Here is a 21801-nt window from a genome sequence, read left to right as displayed (position 1 = left end):
GGTATCCCAACCTGTCAGGCCAGTAATGCAGGAAATTTCAATAAATGAACAGTCAATGCAAAATAATGTGGTCAATCCCTCGGTAGGATTGGTGAATCAAAATAATGTATGCCTAAATTAATTTCAACAATTCAACCATATATTAAACTATAATCATCATTTACTCAAATTTACTTGCACTAAAAGTTAAGTACGAGTTACATGACATGATTTCTGCCGTAAAGAAGTCAGATTTACCATTTATTTGTGTTTGTGTGAGATTTACCTCAAGTCCATCATTTCTATTTTTTGACTGACATCAATTTTGCATTCATATCTTCATTTAAACATTTGAGTGGAAATATAACTGAGCAGTGAGCACCCTCCATTAAGCTTATTCAATCAATCCAATAATAGATTCTTTCTGACTCGAGTAGAAATTCATCATAAAAAAAGGAAACCATAAAAAATACCAAGCAAAGCATAATTGAGAAACAATGACACTAAACAAGTGTGAACGGAGTTTGCTTTTGTCTAGAGAGGCAGCAACCCTGAGCTTCTTTGAGGAACAACATAGATATACACAAACAATGTCAAAATTCCAACCCACAAGGCCAAAGTGATAATAGCAACAGTGAATGAGATGATGTTCAAAGCCAGAAATGAAGCAGCACCTCCAACAATAAGCATGGCACAAGTTATCAAAGGAAGAAGATTTATGTTATGTTTCTGAAGTATTGTTTCAATGATCACCAAGAAGGAGTATACGACAATGCTCAAACCCAGAAGCATCATCAGCTTGGGCTATTTCATGAACAAAGAGTATGTTGATATAATAAGGGCAAACAACAGTGTTGAGAATTTGTTAATGATCTCTGACAACTCTTTGAATAGGTTCCTAACCACATTCATTAAGACAAAATAGATTTATGAAAAAGGAAATTAAAAAAAATGAAGAGGGTGTGTGAGTGAGGCATGTAAAAGGCATGAATAACTATTTTTTGGGATATATAGAGTGGTAATAATTATATACTGATTATTACTGACCTTATTGAAGTGGAGTGAATGGAATCCATAGCAGACATGTCTTGTTTTTTCTTTCTTGATTTCTTTTTTACTCCTAGTTGCTAAACTTCTGAGCAGTGAACAAATGATTCGGTTTTGTTTGAGGGAATGAGAGTGGTTCATTGATGTAGCTACGATGAGAGTATTTATATGTAGTTGTTGGTAACTTAGAATGAAAAGTAGCCAAATACTAACAAAATCAAAGTTTGACAACTTTTCTGCTTTATTCCCAACGTTCTAAACATTTTCGTTTTAAACGTGTTTTATGCCAAACAGACCAATAGGCCATCGTTAATTGATTTCTCTCTTTCACTGTCACAAAATCTTTCTTTGAGAAATTTTCCAGTTCTTGTTGAATGTCAACTTGAACTTTAGAATAGTTAGACATACTAGATTATTATGCAGCTTAATTTGCTAGAAACAAAAAATGTTCAATTGGTGAATAATAGAAAGCAGTGACAGATATACATTACAGCCAGGAGACATCTCTCATTTTAAAAAATTACATTAGAATATGTATATTTTGTTTCTTTTAATTTTATATATTTGAACTTTATTAATTATTCCTAAGATGAGATAGAGTGCTTTTCCGTTTGAGCTAGAATTGTTAATTGGTGTTAAACTGTTGAATGTTTAATATGGAGGCTGATGATATGGGAAACCAAAGAATACAATTGACTCAAAATTTCAAAATATGGGCCCCCCAAGTACTAAAAGTGCTTCCTTATAGATATTGACTTGTTTAAATTTATTTGTGTATTTATTTTAATGAAAAATAGTTTTTTATATTTTATTTGTCTAAATTGTTTCTATTCAAAATAAATAGTTTTCTGATTATTTTGAAGAACAAATCTTATGACTATATGCTTATTAAATAAGCGCTTTTTATTTTTTTTTAAATTATTTATTATAAGTTTAAACAAAATCACTCATTATATATATATTTTTATTTTATTTTACCTCTGGCAGACACATATGCATCACAGTCATTATTACTCAGCTCATTAAGAACAAAACTCTTTTGTAAATTAGGCACGCATTATTGGTAAATGTTAACTTTTGTTTTTCATTTTTCAACTTCACGAAATTATTCTTGTGTTCGGAGGACTTGTTTTAAACTAGGTTCTATAGTTATTGATAACCATAAATGCCAGTTTTTTTTAATAATAAAATTTAAACTTAGTGTTTAATGGAACTGCACTGTGTATTTATATTTAATGACTAATGATTTTAATAAAAAAATATAAATTATAATTTTAGTCTCCCTTAATTTTTTATTAACAAGTTTGAACCTTATTTTTTCCGCAATATTAGTTTCCAAATTTTTAAAAATATGCCATTTTGATTCAATACTCAATTTTATATTTTTTTTTTATTTTCTATATTTTATTTAATTATTTAATTTAATTACTAAATATTAATTTCTACCTCATCAAAATACTGACACATAATTAATCAACCGTTAAATGATCAATGTAGAAATAAATTTAAGAGTAGATCAAAATTATAGATTTCTAAAATTTAGAGAATAAAATTGCAAAAAAAAATGATCAAAATAGTAGATCATGAATTAAAAGGAGATTAAAATCACAATTAAGTAAAAAAAAATGGGAAGGTGCATTCACACGGTGTAAAATATCATATTTGACAACTTTTTCTTAACATTGTTAATGAATTGTCTTACAAGGACGTCTCAATTCTATGCTAGTCCCAAAACTTTTGATAATCTAACTGATTATATTAATGTTCTTATTAGTGAAATGATATGAACACTTCAGGAAAAAAACATTGTTGGGATATATTTTGATAAAATAAACAACACAGTAGGAAATCTAACAATTTTTTCAGTAACACGTACACAAATCCGTTATCATTTTTTTATACATATTCGGTTATCATAATTCATAATATTGCAATTAAACTTAAAAGACTAAAAAATATAAATTTGCCAAATAAAAATTTAGAAACGTTGGATTTAATAGGAATGTCAAACTATGAATGGCATTTGCATCAGTAGTAAACTAGGAAAGTCTAAATATGTGATTAGGATTTCATGTACCTGTACTTCAACAATGATTCTGTTATATTATTTAAATAAAATCAATTCTTTTATATCCAGTATTATTTTCTTTAAATCAACTTTTTAATATTAATTCTTTCAAAATCAATTTTCTTTTTCTGTTTCTATTTTTCAATCTTCTTCAACTTTTAGGACGGTTAAGCTTATATACACGAGCATTAATAAAAAAAATAATATCAAAATCAACCATTTTGGCATTCTTTACTCCATTAATAATACAAAGAGCTAGATAAAATAAAAATCGACTAAGCATTACAAAGAAGAGTTACTTTCATCAATTCGACTACAGATGCTTCCTGAATCAAGAATCTAGGATCCAAACTCAAACTAAAACAAAGAAAAAGCATAACAACCACAAAATACAACAGAACTGAGAAACTCTTAACTCCATGTGAACAGAGTATAGAATCAGAGTTTGCCAATGGTACTTTCTCCAGAGAAGCATCAACCTTAGTCCCATGTGATGTGACCCTTAATCCAATTCTTAATTTTTTTAAGAGCACCATACTCATGAGCAATCAATGTGAATATTCCAACCCAGATGGCCAAAGTCATCCAAGCAAGGGTGCTTGAGATGAAACTCAAAGCCAGAATTGAAACAACACTTCCCAACATAAGCATAGCACATGTTATGATAGGAAGAAGAAGGTTTGTGTTCCGGTAATTATGTGTATGAAGTATTGTCCCAAGCGTAGCCAAGAAGGAGTAAAGAACAAGGGCCAAAACCAAAGACATCATCAGCTTGTGTTGTTTTGCGAACAAAGAATTTCCCGTGTCACTGTTTTTTGCTGCAACCAAGGAAATCATCAGTGCTAAGAATTTGTCATGGATCTCTTTCAATTCCTTGAATAAATTGTCCACTTGGTCCCTAAGAACATTCAATAAGGGACAAAAGATTAAAAAAAAAGTTAGACATACCAGAATTATGATGCAGTTTTGCTAGAAATAAATGAAGCTCAATGCAGAATACGATTGAAAACACAAACACAACCAAAAATATCAAATTGGTCAACAATAGAAAGAAGAAATCGGGTAAAATAATTAGCAGGGTGTGCAAATGAAGCTTGTAAAAGATGGTGAAATGGTAAGTTAGCAGAATACTAGAATCATCGTCAAATAAGGTTATGGGAAAGAACATATAGCAACATATTTGTGGTAATAGAGTAGTTATAATTTATAAACAATTTTATCCGAACCGGACCGATTTATTCGGTTCAAACGCTGGGTTGAAGACGTATCACTGGGCTAATATCATAAACGATCAAGTAATTGTATCAGCTCGGCCTTGAATCCAGTTTTCGGTCTAACTGGTTGAATTTGCCGGACCTAGACAAATCTAATAACACTGGTTATAGACAAAACTACACTAAGTACTAACCTCATTGAAGTGAAATGAGTGGAATTCGGGACAGGCATGTTTGCTTCTGGCTTCCCTGATATGAGAATAAGTGCTTTTCTGTTTGAGAATTGTTCGTTGGTGTGTGCTCTTATGTCTTGTTAAATAGGGGCATAGGAGATGGGACCCCATATGATACAATACATTGATGGATAAACAATCAGTTTAGTTTTGTCCCTATAATTCGTTCACAAATACGATACTTGAAAGATGAAAATATAAAATTTAATTTTTGGAAGTGTAAAATGTGCGACAAATATATATTGTCATTAACTTTCATCCGTCACCATTAATAAAGTCACCTACGTGGCACTAAAGGATAAATTTGTCACTAAAATAATTACCAACATAAATTGTATCAATATAAAGGCATATTTATCATATTTGAGGTATATATATACATTTTATTGATTAAGAAAAAAAACTTATAATTTTACTTTAGTTCTATCTAGTTTAAATTTCCTGTGACTTTTTTTAAAAAAAATAATTGATTGTATTATTTATAAAAAATAAATAAATAAATTTGGTCATGTGCTCGTTTTGTTTTTTTTTTACTCGAAACACTTGACATATTAATTTTAATCTAAATATTAGAGTACTTAAGTTGAAATTGGGATATAAAATAATTTTAAAAATTAAAAGTAAGAAATTTAGTAGAAATTTAATAAAATTATAAAATATAAGATAAAATTTTTTTAACAGTAAATATTAAGGTTTGACGAAGAAATCAAAATAATAATAATATAGATATTAAAAAATAATTCAAAAATATATTATATAAGTACTAAACGAATAACAGTAAATTATAAACACATAATAATAATAATAATAATAATAATAATAATAATAATAATAAGTTACAATTTATTAATAACTTCCGAATATATTTGTATGTCCCTATGCTGACAATACAATCATGTAAGTGATAAATTTTGTACCACGTAAGCGACTTTATTAAGGATGAAAAAAAATATATTTGTCACACCTTTTATATCATGAATTAAATTTTGTATTTTTATCTTTTAAAGACGTATTTATTAATAAATTACTCATTGAAAAATAAAAATGATTATTTATCCTACATTGATTCAGAAAATTCTCAAATATGAGACCACCCAAATATTAAACGCGCTTCGTTTTATACGTATTTTATTTTTAGTCCCATAGAGACACACACATACTCTGATACACGTCACTTTTTTGTTAAATTGGCATGCGTTATTGCTTAACGTTATTGTTAGCTTTGTTTTTCAACTTCAGAAAATTCTTGCTGTTTCGGAGCTAGACTCTTTTGACACATTTTATTAAATTGAGAGAGTTATTGCAAAAAATTTGTTAGTTTGATTATAGTTTTCAGTATCACGTAAGTTTTTTTTTAAAAAAAAAATGAATTTTGATTTATTAATATCTATCGGTTTTATTTTCTTGACAAGGGAACGAAAATAGTCGTATATAAAACACTCAACTCCAATTTTTAGGAATACGCCTTCACACATAAGTTGGTCTATCCAAACTTACAAATATATGTATTATGAACACCCAATTTTATTTGGATAAAAATAAAAATGAATAGAAAGTGAATGAAAAATTATAATTATAACAACAGTAAAATCAAATAATTAAAAAGAAAGGGGTGTGTTTATTTATTGTTTATTTTAACCAAATAAAACTCAAAAATTATATTTTATTTTACTAAAAGGAGACAAACAACACTGGAAAACTACCGTTTGACATTTTGATTAGAGCTTTTAGTGTTACCTAAGTTTTTTCTTTAAATTTTGATTTATTAATGTCATGTGAGACACTGCAATGTTAATAACATTTTTTTATATCACTATTAACAATTTAATGTCTGAAATGAACACCACCTAACATTAATAAAATAAAGGTTTAACTATCTAGCTATAAGCTTTTAAATTTATTAATTTTAATGTATATGGTCATGAATTTTTTAATCTTAAAGTTTATATTTTAATTTTAAAAAAATTTATCGTTAGAATTCTTTAACTAACAGAATTAAGAATTTCAAACACCTTTTAGAAATTAAAATGTAAATTCCAGGAATTAAAAAAATTTATTTATTAAATTTTAGGGACTAAAAAATTCACTTATTAATTATAGGTACTAAAAAGGAAAAGTTTGGAAATTATAAAAATTAAATGGATAATTAAACCTAAAATAAACTTTGTTTTTTTAAGGAAAAAAAAATGATATGTAACAGGAAACTCTAGTCAGATTAGAATTTTAGTGTTCACTGCCTCAATTTGGTAAAATGATTCAAAAGAGCCATAGTTTAGTAGTTTGTTTGTAAAATACTGCCCTTTTGGCCAATCAGTTGTCAAATTAGCACTAAAATGGAAAAAAATTGCTAGTAATATCCTCTTTTAAAAATTTTCTATTATTACTAAGATTTTATCGTAAATAATAAAATTTAGTAGGTTTCTCTTAATTAATTAAATTCAATTCACTCATAATTGTCTAAAAATATTGCTAGTAGCATTTATTGGTATACTTGTAACATTTTCAATTATAAAATTGCATACCAATAAATTTTTGTTTTTATCTAAAATTAGATAGACATAATCATCAAGAAAATATCACATGATTTAATAGTTAGATGTATTGAATTTGTTATTTGTTTTTCTGCAAACATATTGAATTTATAGTCATTGCGTGAAATAAGTGGCAAAGAAAAGTAATTTGAGTACATTATTATAATTGCGAAAAAAATTACACAATCATGAAAATTGGATCTATTTATCGTGCTTTTAATTATTTTAAACATTGTCATTGTACTATTTTTAAAGCAGATAGATTTTTCCATTCTTTTATGTAATAAACTTACTTTAATTATCTGCAAGATTATATATATTGTCATGTCTACTTTTATATGTCAAACATAATACTTGAGATTGTTATGTGTCCAAAGTTTGACTCTGATACTTTATTGATTTCGTTTTATGCAATTATAGAAAAATGTTCAACGATCTTGAGATGAAAATAGTCTTCAAATTTTCCATTAGATAGTCAAATAGTCATTTGATGATGGAATCTTCAAACTGTTGTCCCGTATAGTCTGAAGACAATATTCATGGATTGTATATCTTTCAATAAGATGAATTATCATTATTCAATCTCTATATACTTCAGTGACATTAGCCTCAATCCTAAAATAAGTAGATTACTCACACATAATCATAAGAGCACAATTAAAAAAATAAAGAAAGAAAGACATCAAACTGAAAAGAGAGAGAGGAGAAGAGAAATCCTAAGTTCTCGCTCTATGCCCAATCGCTATGAATTGATTGTCTAATTTATTTTTTACCCGTTAAAACTATACGATTGTTGAATCATATTTCCTTAACAATCGGTTTGACAGGTTAATACCCAATTTATGCGCACCAATTGTGCAAGCACAAATGAACTAGTTGTTGGATCTGTTTCCATTTCAATCTAACTATTTAATATGTCTTTTCTTAAACCATAAATTTCAAATTCAATGGTTATATAATAATAGGGAATGCATGTTGATTAGCTTTTCTAGTCACGTATTTGAGCAGCTTGCTGCTATATATCATCACAATTTAATTGCACTTGTAGCGATTGCAAGTACACTTGTGCATTTATATTCCTAAATCACTAAAATCTATCTGTTGTTTTACAAATTATATTTCGTATAACTCGTATATATGTAGGAATCAGATACAGGCGAATACAGGTATTAAGGGATAAGGGGTTTACGTTTATAATAACACTCGCCTATCTTGTTTAACCAATTGAACTAAATTCCTTTATCAAGAACATACATGTTAATTGTCAATTTTTTTCATTGAAGTATTTGTGTTTACTTTATAAAAAATGAGTTTTTATGATGTGAATGAATTTGTAGGAAGGAACCGTGGAGGGCAGACGAGGAAACAGCAGCTAGGGTCAGAGGGGTATCATGAGATGGGAACCAAAGGAGGGCAGACGAGGAAGGAGCAGATGGGGAGAGAAGGGTACCAAGAAATGGGACGCAAAGGAGGCCTCAGCACCATGGACAAGTCTGGTGTAGAGCGTGCTGAAGAAGAAGGCATAGACATCGATGAGTCTAAGTTTAAGAATAAATAAAGCATGTTTGAGCAAGTAGTGTTATGTTGTTGCTTTAGCAAATATGTGTTTCGATGTAGTAGTGAATATGTGTAGGAGACTAGTACTACAAAATATATGTTTTGATGCTCCTGTTTGGTAGGAATGGGTAGGTATTTAATTTAGGTTTAGGAACCTTAGGTAGTCTTTATCTTAGGGCAAGAAATGGATCATGCTTATCATGATGGTGTTGTAGGAAGTGTTAAACTATCACTGGAGACTCTTTTACTACTTATAATACATGTTCTCTTATTTTTAAACGTTTGAGTTCCATCAAGCAGCTTTTAAGAGTGGTCTTAAGGAAGTTGAATTTAGAATATAAGGAACAAGGAGGGTAGAGAGAAACTAATGAGATTGAAAGGCCGGATACATATTACACAATCAAGGCATGTTTTAGTAGTGTATAAATTTGATCAATGTGGAAGAATGGACATCATGCAATAAAATCAAGTTTTGTGTTGTTTGTAAGTTGTGTAAATACATGTTAAATGAATTCTGTAATGAACTCAATAACGTGAGTGGTGGAACGGATGAAGAGTCGAGAACAATAACTAAAGTTTCACGTTTTCATCTCAAATCAATGATGGGCCAAACATAAGGGTCCCAGATTCAAGGGAACAATAACATGTATGTGTCTACCCTTTGTACAATTTATTGTCTTTTAAAGCTTCCTAAAAAGAAACCCCTTCTCATCCTAAAATAATCAAAACTTGAACAAGTGGAAAAGAGGATAACAAGATAAGGAAAAAAAAAACACAATACTGGACAAGCCTAGGTCATACTCCTCCTTGAATGTAGGGTGGCCAACAAAAGCTATGCCACAAATCTTGAATGCAGGTACCTAAGAGAAGCCACTCTTATCCTTCTAACCGGTGGCTCCCTTCATCTTTATTCTATGAATTTAATGCCCCTTTGGCAACTTTTGCACATCAAAGATCAGTGGCTAGTTGCTAGAGCAGTAACCAACAAACCAAGCACCAAAAATGGCTGTGCACTAGCCTGCAAACACGAGTGTTCAATTAGTTTAGAATAATTTACTCTAAAAAGATGTCATTGTCATAGGGCATTGCTCATTTGGCCACTTCTCCATTTTGTTATGCTTAGAAGCTAAATTTAAGGTCAATATGTACCTGATATTTAACATCATATTTCACAGGGTCCTTGAGGAAATACTTGAACTGCAAGGCACAAGATGATAAGAACCAGTGAGATGCTAACATAAATTTAGAAAGAACGGTTTAGCGAGTATGCAGCAGTCACATGATTGTATACAATATTTTAACATGTGTGCAATTCTGTACTTACCTGAAAAAAGACTTGTGGAATTATTAGGCCAAGTAAAGCTAACGCATAAAACGGTTTATCAGCCCCAAGTAGATATCCTGCAACCATATGTTACAATTTAAATCCATTTTGCATTTCTTGTTACAAAATAATGATTTATAATGAGAAATACTGAATTATGAATCATATGAAAAAAAAGCACAAAATCCTCGTAACCTATCCTAAAAACCTGGTTTCCAATATTAATTCGGTGTTGATTATAATATTGCTTTTACTTGTCAATTTGAAATCACCAGTCATGCTGATGCCAACAATTTATGATAACCAGTGCTAGAGTTTTTCTGAGACCTAAGTTTAGATAGAACTTTACAAACTGTGACTGACAAAATAAAAAATGGCCATCTTGGTTATAACCAAGTACAAATATGGTTTAGACAAAAGATAAAAGCAAAAATCAAAACTACAAGTAATAAACAAGGACAAGGATAATGATTAAGTAAATATGGTGATAAGTTTCTAACTGTTTTGTTTGTATATAGAGTAATTATTTGTATATATTTGAGGGATCAAAATTTACCAGCTACAGATAATTGTGTAATGTCAATAGCGCCAACACATATCCACTTTGCAGTTTCAGAACCAAAAGCAACTGGAAGAGACTACTCAAAGAAGGTAGCCAATACAAAAGTCAGTAGAAGCTACTTTAATGACTGTACATGATTAGAATTTCTAAAACATGAATGAGTTCAGAGTACTCTTATTGAAAGGCAAAGGACAATAGAGTAGACCTGAAGCCCTAGAGCCCTATCCCCTTCAACACTTTTGAAGTCATTGACAATAGCAATTCCCAACTGCAATGTGATACAACAACAGTATTAATAACCATTCTTATTTGGCATATTATCATATTCATATCCAACAAAGTGCCATGTAGAATATTACATACTCCAGCTATGCTGTATAGGAGTGTGAGAACAATTATATCTGGTGTAAGAGTTCCAAACAAAGCCTGACCTGCCCACCTGTCAGTAAGAAACCAATCAAGATCTTCTGAGATACAGTGCAAGTCCAGAAAATAGAACTTAACACTTATTAGTAAATAAAAAAGGATCAGTTTAATCATAATTCTCTGTTGATGAAATGTAGGATTAACCCAATTATGCTTTTATAGCAATAATTGCCACATTCCAAAAGTAAAATGCCATCCAAAAGCAATAATATTTAATATATTATAAAAAGAGCTCCATGTCGCCCATCCTACCAAGTGGAGAAAGGCTTAATTGTTGTTGGAGTGCTACTAACACATTGTTATTGACTAAAATTTATTAAAAATTAAAAAATAATAAGTGAAACTCATTAAATATGTAGGAGCTACAAAATTGTGTTTTGCCAATAAATTTCAATCGATAATAGTGTATTAAAAGTATGCTAACATTTCTCTAGTTGTATAAAAAGGGCGGCGTAGTGCAGCTGGCTTCCACTTGCTGGTGTCTGGGAAAAGTAGATGTAGTAATGTATGCCACCATGGCCCACCCACTTAATATTTTAATTATATTATACAAAAATATTTTGTAAAAAAAAAGATATTGGCCATGCATATTGCATATAAAAGCTAAGAACCATTCTTGCTCAGCAACTCATTTATCTCAGTATACAAATAACCAAAGGATTAACTGAAAACATGTGCATAACCACGATAACAGTTTAAATCTATAGCAATTAGAGTTTATCGAAGTAGAAGATACCACACCATGGCAAGCTAATGTAACTTGCTCCAAGGGCAAAGTTTCCAATCCATCCATTTTGTTTTAACTAGAAAGAAATGTAGAACTTGGTCAAATGATCAAAATAAGCAAGAGAAATAGAAAATATAAAGAAAAAATCAGGACATTTAAAAAAAAAAAAAACTACCTTTAAAGGAGGCGCGGAATATATATAAGACAGTAGGGCTCCACCCACTGCAAGGTAAAATACTATAGGGAAATCATGCCCTGCCTGTAAAGGAGAATACTTTTACCAATCAAGCTTCTGATAAAAAACGACCATGAGACTATTGTGTATTGTACCCACCCATATGTCCAATATACCAGCCAGAGAAAGACCACCAAGCAGCAACACCCATATTTGAGTGATTACCTGCAAGATTTTGAGCAAAAGGTAAAACAATAAAAATGAAACATGGCAACTGGAAAAGGCATCTCAGTCTCAGGTTTACAACATACCTCATTCTCAGATATTGCCCCAGAAGGAATTGGTCTATAAGGTTCATTTATTGCGTCAATTTCTCGGTCATACCAATCATTCAGAGTCTAAAAAATTAACAACCCAATAATTCAAAGTTATACTTATGTCAGTGAGATATTCCCATCCAATAGCAGCTGGCAAAACTTTATATAAATAAGAAAAAAACACTACCTGTGTATATCCTGTCAGGAATGGGCCGGACATCATCATGCACACAATTGATTTAGCAACATCCTCAAAATTCCAATGAAAATTTCCTGACCGGAGATCATAGTAGATTGAGGACTTCAAGAAGTTGTCTCAAATAAAATATAAGATTCTATACCATGAAGGATGGAGCATTAAATATAGAACTTTGAACATGTGTAAACAATTATCACATTAATATGAAGGACCAAACATTTTTGTGAAAATGCATGTCAAGTTTTAACATTATGCTAGTTGATAGAATTTAGTACCCGAGGCAGCAGCACCACAAACTACACCCCAAACTAACGGAGGCCAAGTGACAGGCTTTGTGAGTTGAAGACGAATCTTCCATTTATTCTGCACCATATATTACCCAATCAATTAAGAAACACAATATTTTTTTAAAAAAAAGTTATCTAATAACTGCATTAATTTACAGTTATCTGGTAACTGCATAATTTTACAAAGCTATATAAACTTGCAAATGTAATTGTTAGTAATTTAGAACCAAAGTCAAGCTTACCATGTCTCAAAATATTAAAATAAATTTTCAATAATGTGTACGAAAATAAGAATAGATTAATGGGCATTGGTGGATTGTAAAAGACACATATTCAGATTAATATACAGTGCACCAGTGAAGTCAGCAAATTTTTTGGAAGAGTTTGCAAATAACAATATAAAGACAATTTCCTACAAGATCAGTTTAGGAATTTAGATTCATATCAGCTTGTTTACCAATGATGCATCATGCATGGTTCACCATTTTAGTTGCAAATGATGGCACTTTTTTTTCCCAACCCTTCAATCAGTTCAATCGTATCTTACATATTTCACGGGTTAAACGGAATAGCCATTTGGAAAGCCAGTTAGTTATGTGTCTAACAGAAATTTGCAAACCTTGATTTCAAAGGAAGGAAGTGCCTATTTAATATAAAGTAGTTTATCAATTGCTAAATATGCCATTATGAAAACCTATTGTCTTCACCTACTTTAAGCCTTTGCAGATTGAGATTACCCAAAAAGTTTATGGAAGCAACCCAGGCTATTCTAAGGTAAGCTAAAAAGCAAATAGTTAAAGTTCACTATGTGATCTAATTCATGCCACTTTGTCCTTGTACTACACTCTGCTAATAGTAAGCACTATTTGTAATTACGTTTTGACATATTAAAACAGACACATAATACTTTCATCAACCAATTTAAACCAACACCAAATTTATTAATTTAGTGGTTCTTAGTTGACTTGTGAAGCAAAATTCCTGCCCAAGGAATCACGTGGAAAGGTTTCAGATGACATTTGCCTGCAATTTTTCACAATATCAAATAGAGCAACAAAATCATAACCGCAACTGCAAGTTGAAACCTTGTCACTTGGTAATAAAATTGTTGCAATTCTCTTTATTTAGATTGATTCTATGACTGTAGTTACCCAATCACTTAGGGGACTATATATAAGGCTTTTTGGCTAGCCATGAACTGCTATAAACACACACAAGCACGCAAAAGCAAAATTTCTGCCCAAGGAATCAAGTGATTGCAATTCTCTGAATTTAGACTGATTCTATGACTGTAGTTACGCAATCAACAAATCTACATCAGATAATGGAAAGAAAATTGCAATTGCAGAACAGTTGAGGTAGACTCACTGTTTCTTGGGCAGCTCCTTTGATACCAAGAAGCTGATTGAAGCTTGAACCATCTTTAGATGGCGCTGCACCCGGTGCCTGAGATTGAACTGCTCAAATTAAACACCCCACCAATTGGGGCAAAAAAAAAAAATTCTGTGAGAAACACAAAAATAATGGGAAATGAGCAGCACCACCAAACCAAAAAAAAAAACCAAAACACCTTCATTGGTATCAGTTTCTGTTGCTCTAATTGATAGTCTCCTCCCTGCAATGTCCATAAAAACACCAAGAATTTCAAATCCACTGAAACAAGCCACATCAAAAAAGCATAAAAACTGCAACTTTGACCATCTTGGTCGCTAAGAAACTATTAGAACATGATTGGTTAGCACATTGAAGATGGGGAAATAAAAGAAGGGCCAAAAGGGTATTCAGAACACACAAGAGTTGACTGAAAGAGCAACCAGAAAGAGGTGGTGTGAGCCACCTACTGGAAAATGAGACAGAAAAGGGTGGCAAAACGGGTCGAGCTTGAAGCGAAGCGATTCTGGTGTGTGAGGTTGGTGATATTCTTGGTGGAACCGAAACCATGTTGAGTAGAGAAGCCATTGCAGATTCAGAGCTTGAAGATGCCTTGGATACACAGAAAAAGACACGGGTTATCGATCCTTTAAGTGGTAGTGATAAACTAGTTGGAATAAACAAAGACAATTGTCAGTTACTGCTGACTCAAACCGGGTTCTATTTGACCCGATTCTCGCTCCAAATTTAGTTTTTTACTTAACCTTCTTAATTAAGTCCATTCTAAATCTAATGGATCTACAAATTAAGTTCAAGAATCCAAGTATATATTTAACCTTCTTATTTCTTAAAGGCACCAAGTTATCATTAAAAAAATTGTCATTAATGTCTCTCTGGTATGATTTCCAACACATTTTGAATGTAGTAAATTTCAATATAAAAATTTTCTATTTAAAATTCCTCAACCAATACCCTAATTGAAAAATCCTATATTTAATTATGAATGTACAAATTCTTACATTAATCAACTGCAAATCATTAGTTTGTGATTGGATGAAAATATAATAATATTTCATTTAATTACTAAAATATTCCTAATTTTTATTTAATTTTAAAAAAAATTCTTGAAACGAGTTTTGATAAATAGTTAGATGAGAGGACATCTTAAAAATTAATTAATGAAAAACTAATGAATAACTAATTTTAGCTCATGATTTTTTTTTCTTATTTTCTTCTCATAAAAGTACTTACATAGAAACCTGTGAATTAATAATACTTTTACCCTTAGTTTTTTTATATATGTTACTTCAAAAAATTAATTTAATGCATTTCATCTCATCTTTTAAAAAATTTAAGAATTTTACCCTTTGTCTTTCTATTCATAACACAGTTGTATTTTTTATTCTCAATTCTTTTTTTGATAAAATTCGTCAAAAATTTAAAAGTTGAGAGTAAAGATGCAATTAGGTCAATAATATATTATCTGTTTTTAAAAAGACACGGTTTTTGAATAATAAAAAAATGAGACGGTTTATATATATATATATATATATATATATATATATATATAAAAGCAACCATTAAGTACTCCAAGAAAAAACAACCATTAAGTTGCTGAAAATACTTATTTCCTAAGCTGATTTTGAGAAATTTGTGATATTTAAAAAATTGAGAAACATAAATTACACTTAATAAAAAATTAAGTAAACTGATTTGAAAGAATTAATAAAGTATTTATGGTATTTGTAGAGCTTTATGTCTCATCGTGAGATTGGTGTATGCCTCTCATGTTTGTTGAGGTGTCAACCTAGTTAGGATTATTTCAACTATCATGTCATGGGAAAAAAGAAATAGAAGGAAATGTGAATAAAAAATTGACAGGCTTACGTCAATACATTCCAGGGGACTGTTATATTATACCCAAGCATTTGGTGCAAAAAGTATAAGTGATGAGACACAAACTTTCATATCGAGTATGAAATGCTTCACCAAATATGCTTTGCATGTGATAGATTCAACCATAAAGTAAAATTCGTTTAAAAGCAGACAAGGTGAAAAGGAAGGATCACAGAAGCAGTAGGAAACCTTAACGCAGGGGGTGAAAAGAGTGTTGGGGCTGACATCATCATGCACGTTAGGGGTAGCTAGGCAAAACCATCAAACGCTATAAATGAGCGTGAAAAATAAGGCACAATAGGATACACTGAGCGTAGCTTAACAGTGACTTCAAATTATTTTATCATTTTTTAGTTATTCGAACTTTAGCTAATTTAAGTTGTCCTAAATTTGTAACTAGCCACATTTAAACCAGCATACATAAATTCATGCAAATGATCGATGGAGAGTGTAACATTCAAAAGGGTATTGCTACCAATGAAAGAAAGGAAACCAATCAGATTCATTTTAATTGTAAGCTCTTCCCTGTAGAAAGATCGTAATTTAATATATCATCAATATAAACCATGGTATTTCTTATTATAGATGCCACCTCTGATGTAAGGCATGTTGAACATGACAATTGTAATGTTGTTGCATCTCAAAATACACCAATAACATATCACCAAAAAAAATAATTCAAGCACAATGCTAAACAACAACATTGAAACAATGACACCAATAAGTTGCTTTGTAAAACCAGACATGCTGGTGTAGTTTACTACCACAAGGCCAAAATTCATTGACAATTTCGTTTCCACGATAAAGAAATGAGGGTATCAATAGCCTGGTTGTGCAGGTTATTTCTTATGCTGCGTTACCTCTTTAATAACACCATCAGCAAGTGAGTCAACATCATTGTTCTTGCCAAAAAACTTTACGAATTCCATCTCAGGACTCATCAAGTATCTGGAAAGAATAACCATATTATCAAATTAGTATTCATCATGCAACAAGAAACATCCTTCATTAGAACAATATTATCCTGCAGATGCAATTACATTTACAAATACAATTACATGTCTGCAAATGCATAAGCATAACCAGAGAGTCAATAGATAGGGGAAATCAGGACACTGAAACTATCTGGCTATGCAAGCTAATAGCTAAACAAATAGCCAAAATATCCAATATCTGGTATGATGACACTAATAACTGAAACACAAATGGAAATTTATTAGAAATGTTCAATTTTTCTATTAATTCAATATGGTCAAAAGTTATTGAAATATGTCTAGGACCATCATAGACTTCTAAGTTCTAAATAAGATGGATATACATGTGTACATGGCATGCACGTGAAGTTAACAGTCAGTCATGATGGGTATATTTCAAAGAAAGGTTATTCACAACTTTATGGAGATTACCTCCACTATTTCTACTCTCATCCTTGCCATTGAAATATTTCAAAGATTAGATCATCTGCAAATTTCATTTCCAATCATCAAGATTCCAAATTCATAGACAGACTACTAGCATACAGCATCAAGAGCAATTGGTAAAACAGAATGCCGTATTATTGAAGCACAAACAGTATTACATACATAACAATGGAGTGATCAACAAGATAATCTGAGTCTTCCTCTGCTGTCTTCATGTAATAAACGCGATATGCACGAGCAACATTCTTGACCTCATCGGGGCTACCAGTTAATCCAATTAACTTCGGATGAAATTCTGAAAAGTATAAATTAACACAATGACCTTAGAATTCAATAACTGATATAATAAATCAATCTATGTATCCCCCCTCCCCCTCCGCATCCAGGAAAAACAAATAGGAAACAAACACAATAGACCATAAAAGTAATTTAAGAAGTATGATGCCAAGCACCTTTGACATATTCACCGACTTGTTCAACAGTATCCCTCTCAGGATCAACAGAGATAAAAACCGGAACAGTTTCAATTCCAGCTTTCTCCTCTGCAAGGAACCAAAAGAGACATGGATATGATTACCATTAGTACATTATCACAAGAACAAAACTTGAAGATTCAAAAACTGCAATGTGCTTTCTTAACAGCCATTGGTTAAATCATTTTGCCAAGAACAACAAACACTTCCAATGTCATTTGCATCGCTATCCCATTGAATCTCAACAGATCAACCACACTCCAGACCTGTACATCTCATGAATTTCGTTATTTCAGACATCACTTGGTATTTTAATTGTTCAATGGCCACTATAATGAGAATAAAATAGCATATTTTGCTCTGTATAGTATGAAACTTAGCTTGACATACACCAACAAATCACCTACAAAATCTTACTTATTTTATCAACAGCAGCTGCTAACTTCTGTAGTTCCTCTGGACAGATATCCGGGCAGTGAGTAAAGCCAAAATATAACAAAGTCCACTTTCCCATGAAATCCTTTTCAGTTACATGTTTTCCGTGATGGTTGATAAGGCAAAATGGACCCCCAATTGCAGCTTTTCCTGCAGAAGGTCCCTGCTTAACAGCCTCCGTATTAGTACGTATCCCTGCAGCAATAAAAGTTGAATCAATAGATGGAAGAAGAAAACATCACAGTACCTCAGAATCAAATTGAAATGCATCAGGAAACAGGACTATTTGATCTGATTTGTTTTCATGCCACCCATAAAACCCAAATATGTGGCACTGTATATCCTGTACTGCTGTACACAAACTTCACCCTCAAACTAGATTCGACCTGGCTAATAATGTTCTAACAAATACACAAAGAAACATGCCACAATTTTTTTAACAACCACTCAAAAAGATACATATCTACTTTTTTATTATAAATTTATAAATTAAAATACATAACTTGCATAATGAAACTCTATCCCTCTCTACTCTCAATTAGACATTCTCACTTCTATTCTCTTCTCTCCTTTAGATGTACATTTCACGTACTACTCCAGCAACAAGCCAAAAGAATTCTCTCAACCATCTCAAACTTTAAACTTGACTTTCTTAACTGTCTATTCCTTTTGATCTACTCTTTTATATCTTATTTCTAAATTAAATTTTAAATTTTAAATTTTTTTCATAAAAGATAATCTTATATCACAATTTAAATTGTTTGTTGTAAATCCAAATACAATTTATATATTCAAAGATGTTTATTTATTAAGAATTTTAATTTAATACAATTTATATATTAAAATATGCATTTATTATGAAATTAACTACATAAAAATATACATTCATCTTGCAAAATGCACAAACTAAACTACCAGCAATAATATAAGCAAACAATAAACATGCCATTAACAACGACACCACCACATTTCTAACCACAAAAAAACTAAACTCACCATAGTAATCTACCTTCGATATGTCGTTTCTTTTCCCTGTCGTAGTAGAACACTAGTCCAGCTCCAGTGAGAACCAACAAGAGAAAGCTCAACCAAGAAACAGGCTGCAAATAACCCCATCACATAAAATTCACATCAACTGAAAAAAAAAATGCTCAAGGAAGAAAAACCACATTGCTAACAATAATAATTTTAGATACACACCCCTCCACGAACAGATTTCCCAGCATCACTTTTCTGATCCTGTCCTCCTCCACTCCCAGACTCTCTCTCTTTGCCAGAACCATCTTTTGCAGATTGATCTGAATCCAATGCTGGTTTTTCTCCACTAACATTAGCAGCAGAAGCATCAGAAGAAGAAGAAGAAGATAGAAGCCTTGGGCACAACCCCAACGACCCATTTCCATAACCTTGATTCCCAACCTAGAAAATCAACAGAAAGTGACACCCAATGAGAATTGAAGCTGACCCAATTGAGGTGAGAGAAGAAGAACGATAGATAGAATCAAAGCAATGGACTTTATGTGTAAAAATTGAATTTTTTTTTTTGTTGCTCTCTTTAGGGGTGAATAACAGAGAAAGGAAAGTGAACCTGGTGAGGGTGATGGAGTGGTTGAAGATGAGAAGAGAAGGGTGGTAAAAGCGTGGAGGGTCTGCCATGGCGAAGAAGGTGTGAGAAGAGAAGGCGCGTGGAATAGCGAAATTGGTTAACCTTGCTGGATACGATGTACGCCATTAGAGGAATTATGTGAAAACCTTAACCTTAAACCATCGCAGACAAAGGACCAGGGTTTAGTAGTTGGAGAATGTTTCCTCAAGTTGCATTTAATAATGTTTTTTTTTTAAAAAAAAAAACAAATTTTTTCGTCAAATCACACTTTTTTTAATATATTTTTTGTCAATTAAAATTTACTAAAATATCATAAACTCATTGGTTCATTACCAGAGTCCATTAAATAAGTTTTTCGAAAAATACTTTCATATAAGAAAATCAATTAAATTATTTATTATCGTAAACAAAATTAATTTATGTATACCGAGTTTTTTTTAAAATAAAATAAATAGTTTTATAAAAATTAAATAATAAGTGAATTTTAATTTACAAGATAAATTTATTTTATTATATTTTTATATAAGTTATTACCAAAAAAATGTTTGAACCATATGATGGCCTTATGAAGAATCAAAATTTATGTTTTTATTATAAATTTTATATTTTTTATGGGTAAATATTAATTGTTATTATTTTATCAGAAAGAGAGATTTGAATATAAGATTCTTCCTCTCTCTTTCTTCGTGTAATCACCCAATGAATCTTAAAATTCTACATTTTTTATTTTTAAAATTTGTAAAATTTAGGAAATACAAATTAAAAATTTGTAAAATTTAGGAAATACGATAAAAAAACTAGGAAATATAACATGACATTTTTCATCAGCAGTGATTTAGGACTAATAGTGATAATGTCTCTTTTCAAAATCATACTCCTTTCAATGACCAACATCGTTGGACACCACCACCTCTAGGTACTATGGAATGTAATGTTGATGTCTCTTTCTTCAAAGAATTGAATTGTATTGATTTTTGGGTGTGCATCAGATAGAGGTAAGGAAATGTAATGGTTGCTAGGTCTAAGTGGAGGAACCCTTGTTTTGACGTCTAAGAAGGTGAAACCTTGAGTTTACTTTTTGTTATTTGATAATGATGTTGAATCGTTTCAAAACAAATTAGGATTCCAATAATTTTATAATATAGAAATAAGGTAGGTTGATTTAGAGACACAACTCAATATGGTTCGAACTTCAATTCACTTATAAATCCGAGCAAGGGATTTCATCGAGCAGTTTGTAGGCAATTAAAATTGAGAAACAAAATTACAAAATTAACAGGATTATGAAATAGATTTAAGGAACATCAATCAAATTCACCAAATTCAAGCAATTTGAATTATCATAGTTTTCTAGAGATGATGATTTTATTATGAAGGTCCAGTCAATCTAATTAGAGGTAATTCAATTGAACTAATCCCTAATTAAATTGAGATCACAAATCAAATTGAAGTATCATTCAATTAATCTGTAATTAGGATTCAAATTAAGAAATTAATTAATTACCCAATTCATTTCCAATCCTAAACATATTCATAATCATAAATACGAAAATAGAATTGGAGAAGATGATGAACATTTACAACAGAATTCGAAATTGCTAACCAAAACTCAAATTCATCATTGCTTGAAGTGAATCATTGAAATGATTAGTTGTTTAGTCTTCAACGATCATCACAAATGGAAGAACAACGAGAATTGAAAAAGAAAGAAGAAGAATAAAGTTGAAGAGATGAAGAAATATAAAGAACAAGTGAAAGAAGAGTTTTATCTAAAACTTGTACTAGAAGTTTCTAAAAAGTGTTTATTATAGAAAGTGACTCTCACTAACTAACTAACTCTAAAAATCATAATTGTGAAACTTGATCCGATCAAGATAGTGGGCCAATGGTCCAACCAGTAATTGACCCAGTTTGACCTGATATATATTAAAAATTTAAAATTATATATGTATT

At 30.9% G+C, this 21801-nt stretch overlaps 3 protein-coding genes across 4 annotated transcripts; all 3 read right to left on the bottom strand.

Annotated features, from left to right (window-relative positions):
- Positions 1–3356: 3356 nt before the first annotated feature.
- LOC102661330 (uncharacterized) lies at positions 3357–4577 on the bottom strand. Its single transcript, XM_006583599.3, has 2 exons — positions 4503–4577; positions 3357–3992 (listed from the first exon to the last, which is right to left on the bottom strand). Exons 1-2 carry the CDS (start codon positions 4538–4540, stop codon positions 3575–3577), a joined length of 456 nt encoding a protein of 151 aa, XP_006583662.1. The 5' UTR covers positions 4541–4577; the 3' UTR covers positions 3357–3574.
- Positions 4578–9195: 4618 nt separating this feature from the next.
- On the bottom strand, positions 9196–14638 carry LOC100787459 (chlorophyll synthase, chloroplastic-like). The gene is given in 15 exon segments (NM_001252704.2): positions 9196–9647; positions 9779–9826; positions 9954–10030; positions 10510–10591; positions 10721–10783; positions 10879–10954; positions 11683–11744; positions 11844–11927; positions 12003–12068; positions 12155–12241; positions 12348–12433; positions 12635–12722; positions 14015–14103; positions 14217–14261; positions 14488–14638. Coding segments are annotated over 15 exon segments (1134 nt in total). The 5' UTR covers positions 14606–14638; the 3' UTR covers positions 9196–9584.
- Positions 14639–16462: 1824 nt separating this feature from the next.
- Positions 16463–20037, bottom strand: LOC100786916 (protein SCO1 homolog 1, mitochondrial). Of its 2 annotated transcripts, XR_415172.4 has the most exons (8): positions 19831–20037; positions 19443–19661; positions 19252–19342; positions 18225–18437; positions 17787–17876; positions 17497–17629; positions 17320–17374; positions 16639–16861 (listed from the first exon to the last, which is right to left on the bottom strand). XR_415172.4 is itself a non-coding variant. In XM_003529117.5 (7 exons), the coding sequence occupies exons 1-7, from the start codon at positions 19972–19974 to the stop codon at positions 16753–16755; spliced, it is 999 nt and encodes a 332-aa protein (XP_003529165.1). In that variant the 5' UTR covers positions 19975–20037; the 3' UTR covers positions 16463–16752. The 2 variants fall into 2 exon arrangements, 1 of the variants encoding a protein (XP_003529165.1); XM_003529117.5 differs by lacking the exon at positions 17320–17374 and having other exon boundaries at positions 16463–16861.
- Between the last annotated feature and the right edge of the window lie 1764 nt (positions 20038–21801).

This window comes from Glycine max, chromosome 7 (assembly GCF_000004515.6).
Source record: "Glycine max cultivar Williams 82 chromosome 7, Glycine_max_v4.0, whole genome shotgun sequence".
In the NCBI taxonomy this organism is placed as follows: domain Eukaryota; kingdom Viridiplantae; phylum Streptophyta; class Magnoliopsida; order Fabales; family Fabaceae; genus Glycine; species Glycine max.
The sequence above is the reverse complement of the archived record's forward strand: the minus strand, read 5'-3'. Positions and strand labels throughout refer to the sequence as shown.